Source organism: Geotrypetes seraphini, chromosome 16 (genome assembly GCF_902459505.1).
Source record: "Geotrypetes seraphini chromosome 16, aGeoSer1.1, whole genome shotgun sequence".
Lineage (NCBI taxonomy): Eukaryota > Metazoa > Chordata > Amphibia > Gymnophiona > Dermophiidae > Geotrypetes > Geotrypetes seraphini.
This window is the reverse complement of record NC_047099.1, coordinates 13,528,006-13,533,904: the sequence shown is the minus strand read 5'-3', so window position 1 is coordinate 13,533,904 and position 5,899 is coordinate 13,528,006. Positions and strand designations below refer to the sequence as shown.

Sequence of the window (5,899 nt, the reverse complement as noted above, 5' to 3'; positions counted from 1 at the left end):
CATTATTGACAATTAGTGATTATTAGGGCCAGTTATTGGTACTTCTCTCCAATTAAGTGCCAATTTAGTGCTATACCTAGTCTAAAACTGTGCATCTAACTATGTTCCTAGAATTTGGAGAATTTAGAGGCAGCGGCACAGAAGAAAACATCCCTAGCATCAGGGTTAAGTATATGGGTACAATAACTACCTGGTGCTGGGGAATTGTCAATAGCAGGTTTGTTAAACAATTGTCCATCTTCTTTATGAACAACGTGCTTTGTTTATTGCTTTCTTCAATGCCACTTTTACCTCTTTGTTCCGAAAGCTGTAGATGAGAGGATTGAGCACAGGGGTTACAAATGTGTAGAATACAGCTACAGTTTTATTCAATTCTAAGGTATTCATGGGTTTTGGACGTACATACATGAATATCAGAGTGCCGTAAAATATAAGAACAACAGTAAAGTGAGAAGAGCAGGTGGAGAAGGCCTTGTGTCGTCCAGTAGTCGATGGAATTCTCAGAATGGTTGAGACAATGAAAATATATGATATCAGTATTAGGAGAAAAGAGATCATAATAGCACTTAGGGCCAAAATAAAATTGATTAATTCAACCAAGTATGTATCTATACAGGAAAGTTTTAGAAGTGGTGGTCCATCACAAAAGAAATGGTTGATTATGTAGGGGCCACAAAACTGCAAGAGGGCTATAGGAATAGCAGATGGCAGGATGCATAGGAAGCCTCCTAACCAACAGCTGAAAGACAACTGGACACAAACTCTATTGGTCATGATGGTTGAGTACCTTAGGGGATTGCAGATGGCAAGATAGCGATCAAAGGCCATAACTCCAAGCAAGAAAAGCTCAGTGGCACCCAAAGAAAAGAAGAAATAGAACTGAATAATGCAAGCTGCAAACTGAATTGTCTTCATATCCATTGCAATGTTGGCCATCGTCTTCGGAATAGTAACAGTTATGTACCAGATCTCCAAGAAAGAAAAGTTTCCAAGGAAGAAATACATGGGTATGTGCAAATGTAGGTCACTCCACACTAGCATAATTATAACAAGATTGCCCATGATCGTCATGAGGTATATACAGAGTATTAAGAAAAATAATAAAATCCACCATTCTTTAATGCTGGGAAAACCCAATAGAATAAATTCTACTGGAGCACTTTGATTCATAATTGATCATATGGGTTTGCTACTGAAAAACATGGACCGAAGAAAGAAAGGGCTCTGAATAACACATATTTCATGTCATTACAATATATATACCTAAACCTGAATATTTAAGATCTACTTCTCAATACACACTTCCAGTCTCATTATGCTTAAGTCATCTAGATAGTAGACAGGAAATATCCCATGTCATTGGATGGCATCTATAAATAAAAACAAGGAAAAAAATGTATTTTTTTTATTTTTATATGTGCACTCTTTGAAATAAGGTTGTATCTTAGTGACTTTACTCCCATATTGACAAAATAGCTACAAATTTTGAAATGACAGTGAAAAAGACTTGAAGAAAAACCTTTCTGGCTGTCCATCACTAATAAGAATTGATCCATTCACAGCAGGATGTTCACAGGTCACTGAATATTTTACAAAAGGATTTCCTGAGAGTGGAAACTTTTGCAAAACACATAAAGCAGACAAATATACATATACTGTAGATTCCAATACTAGGGTCCACCTAATCAACACTAAACGCAAACCTATAATCTATAAAAATTGCACTTAGACAGCTAAACTTTCAAACATTTAGACATATCGGAGTAAATTCTCTATTAGTACGTTTAACTTAGGCGTGCTTTGGACGTCCGGTAAACGTAAATAACAATTAACTATATTTAGGCGTGAGATAGACGTCCCGCAAAATAGACGTGCGCAAAATAGACGTCCCTCGTCGCGCAAAATAGACGTCCCTCAAAATAGACGTCCCTCGTCGCACAAAATAGACGTCCTTCATGGACCCGTGATAGACGTGAGTACGGGTTTGTTTTTTGTTATTTGTTTTTTTTTTAAAAATTATACTTTATATATACTCTTTATTATCACACATTCAGCATTGATAAGTATAGGATGATGAAAAACATAACTAAAACACTGTATCAGAATTGTACAATTTACCATTAATACAAGGAAAAGAAATATGTTATGTTTCAAAGGAAAACTAGAAAATGAAACGTACCGAGTGGGTGTTGAACTTACATTATCAGTAATGGAAGGTGGGAACCAGTAGATGTGTGCTATACAGAAAGCTATACAGAAAGCTATACAGGAATGTCATACTCACCTCCTATTAGAAGTGGAAAGGATAGGACTTTGAACACCATATAGACTTTTTATAAACTTCGTATAACTTCCACAAAGACTGGCAGGAAAGGCACCCTAACTCATCCAATAAGCTTTCTCTCGATTTGCCAGAGACATTATTTCAGAGAGGATAGTTTAGAAGTGATATCTTGCTCCAAAGAACACTCTCCTGGTCTTAAAACATTCCTACTATCAGCTCATTCTTCACAACAAGAAACACAATCAAAACACAGATTCAACCTGAATGTGGCTTCCAGTTCACAGGAAGAGGAAATAGCAAGCAGCACAATGCTGATCTCATTGTGACATCATCAAGGTGCACCTGGAAGGTAGATATGCCACAAGTAAAAGACAAGCCGGGACTTGAACTCACAACCTACAGATGATCGAGATAGTGCTTTTACTCACTGACCTACACCTGTGTCTCTAATTCCTCTGTCATAGCATACCTTAGTAATGTGCTAAAGTATACTCTACTTAGCTATCATATCACAGTCAGTTGAGGCTCAATGGTGTAAAGCACTGTTGTCACGGATGCAACACCCATATTCTTAAGTATGGTTCAATAAATGTAATACAGAGTCAAAATTATGCTGTTTATTTTATCAAACCCAAGCTCAACTTTTTAATGTATTGTGTATAGTCTCGCTAATGTGTTTGTGATGAAAATTAGATGTGATACGTGTATATATATAAACCCTAGCCACGCATGCGCACATACCTGCGTGCTTCTGTGATCTCTGCTCTGTGATCAGTAGGTCTGTGGCCAGCAGGAGTGCAGATGCAGCAGCCAGGTGACTCCCCCCCTCCCTCCCTCCCTCCCTCCCTCACCACCAAAATCACCACCGCCAAAGCTTCCTCCTTCTGGCCAGGCGGGAGGAGGGCTCCGAGTCGCTGAAGACTGTCCCAGATCGCTCATAAATTAACCTTTTCATCTGAGGTGTGAGGCTGCGGTGACCTTGCTCCCCGGCTCACTAAGGTTTCATCTTAAGAAATTCAAATGCATTGTAGAAAATGCAAGTGACTATTCTGTGTCATCCTAGACACCCCTGCAACACCCTCCTGCAGCATAAACCCCTCATGTTATAATCAAGTAAAAGACAAGCTGCGAGTTGAACTCATAACCTATGGATAACTGGTACAGCTTGTTTACTAACTGAGCTACCAAGCTACTTAACTGTAGCCCTAACCCTAACCATAAAGTAGCATCTGACATTATAGAAGCCGTTAGAATTTTGAAATAGTTTTGGACGTTCCTTGGGTGTTCTTAGATCAAATATACCTGTAGATACTTGCAATGATTACCCCTTGTCAAAGCTTGTACCTAAAGCCATTTCTGGAGACTCCCATTCCCAAGTCCCCAACATAGCTCAGTGCTTAAAAGCACTGCTTGTATCTTCCCCAAAGGTCAGGGGTTCAAGTCCTGACTAAGGTTACCAAAGACAGAATATTTTTTTTTTCCACCCACCCACCCAAACATGCATAGCTAAGCATGTGAACCTCTTCATTTATTTAATTTATAACGTCACTGTGTTTGGGGGGGAGGTGAAGTTTCATTAGGTTTACATGGTAAGCTTCTAAGCTTGTACCTAAAGCCATTTCTGGAGACTCCCATTCCCAAGTCCCCAACATAGCTCAGTGCTTAAAAGCACTGCTTGTATCTTCCCCAAAGGTCAGGGGTTCAAGTCCTGACTAAGGTTACCAAAAACAGAATATGATTTTGTTTTTCCACCCACCCATGCATAGCTAAGCATGTGAACCTCTTCATTTATTTAATTTATAACGTCACTGTGTTTGGGGGGGAGGTGAAGTTTCATTAGGTTTACATGGTAAGCTTCTAAGCGTTCTGCTGTACATTTTTGTATAACAGCGATATCGGCGTCGTTGCGCATGTAATGAACTGTATTGATGTAGAGTATAGTAGCTGCTTCAAGTACGCTCATGAGGCATATATACGTCATCGATGTTTTTTTCTATACTTGTTCTTCACATGCAGTTATTTCCTATAAAATGGCAGCCAGGACACAGCCAAACCAGGCTCTTCCTACCAAACGAGCATCACTACTTTGTAGTGCCTGGCCATCACAGGTCATATCTGCAATTGAGAAACTCCTGGATTTGCCTGACCTGGTGGTATAACAGAAGAGCCTCATGTCCCAGGGAAGTGGAAAGGATAGGACTTTGAACACCATATAGACCTCATATAAACTTCGTTTAGGTTCCACAAAGACTGGTAGAAAAGGCACCTAAGTCATGCAATAAGCTTTCTTTCGATTTGCCAGAGACATTATTTCAGAGAGGTTGCTTAAAAGAAGACTCTCCTGGTCTTAAAACATTGCAACAATCAGCTCATTCGTCACAACAAGAAACAGAATCAAAACACTGATTCAACCTGAATGTGGCTTCCAGTTCACAGGAAGAGGAAGTAGCAAGCAGCACAATGCTGATCTCATTGTGACATCATCAAGGTGCACCTGGAAGGTAGATATGCCACAAGTAAAAGACAAGCCGGGACTTGAACTCACAACCTACAGATGATCGATATAGTGCTTTTACTCACTGACCTACACCTGTGTCTCTGGTTCCCCTGTCATAGCATACCTTAGTGATGTGCCAAGGTATAATCAGCTTAGCTATCATATCACAATTAGCTGACACAAAAAAGTGGTAGGTCAATGGTTTAAAGCACTGCTTTCACTGACTCGAAATCCATATTCTCAAGTATGGTTGAATACATAGTTCAAAAGTGCTGTCTTGATCACACACAAATTCAACTTTTCAAATGTTTTGTATCTGGTATTGCTAATGTGCTGTTTCAGATGAAAATGAGATGTGATTGGTGTGTATCTTGTAATTTTATTCAAATGAGTATTGTGTCAGCTGAAGGAGTTGAGGGTGTTAAAACCGAACTGTACTACTGAATGAATCTATTCCGTTTAGGCGCTTAACATTCGCCGTCCTATATGCTACAATAATGGCATTCCTTTGGTAAGTAATCACAACATCCTTAAGTGGTTTAAGATTTTTATTGTAGAATATTATGTCATTTCATTGACACTCAAAAGTCCAGAAAAGCGGTGTGAAATTGTAACACATGCAACTGCAGTTTGCTGAGATGGATCACAGCTACACCGGTATACAGAGTAAGCCCCTCCTAGGTCCAAATCAACTCCCAGCCTACAGGAGGAAAGGGTACAATGTCAGTGCCTGTGAAATATTAAGATTTGCTCATGGTAGGGTAAGGCAGGATGTAGGAAAAAGACAGGAAAGTAAGGAGGTCAGAGAATAAAGGCCAGAGGTTTATGCCAGAGAAGCAAGGGAAATAAAAGCCATCCTCCTTGTTACAGAGTCCATATGTGAGCTAATAACCTACACACACTGGTTGGAATGTTGAAGGTTAGTAGAAGTGAGCACAAATGTCTCATACCTACCTATGCACAAGTATCAGGAATACATCACAGGATCCGCCCGTATCACAGGAACAGCTTCACGATGAGATGCTAGCCACATGAGGAGGAGGAGGAGATCAGCTGGGCCCGAACACCTGCAAAGAGGGGAAGCATGTTAATACATTGGAAAAGTCCCCCACCTCAAA

The 5,899-nt window shown here is 39.8% G+C and overlaps 1 protein-coding gene across 1 annotated transcript; it reads right to left on the bottom strand.

The window, feature by feature from the left end:
- Positions 1-243: 243 nt before the first annotated feature.
- On the bottom strand, positions 244-1,170 carry LOC117349666 (olfactory receptor 6F1-like). Its single transcript, XM_033923258.1, has one exon. It carries the CDS (start codon positions 1,168-1,170, stop codon positions 244-246), a length of 927 nt encoding a protein of 308 aa, XP_033779149.1.
- Positions 1,171-5,899: the final 4,729 nt, after the last annotated feature.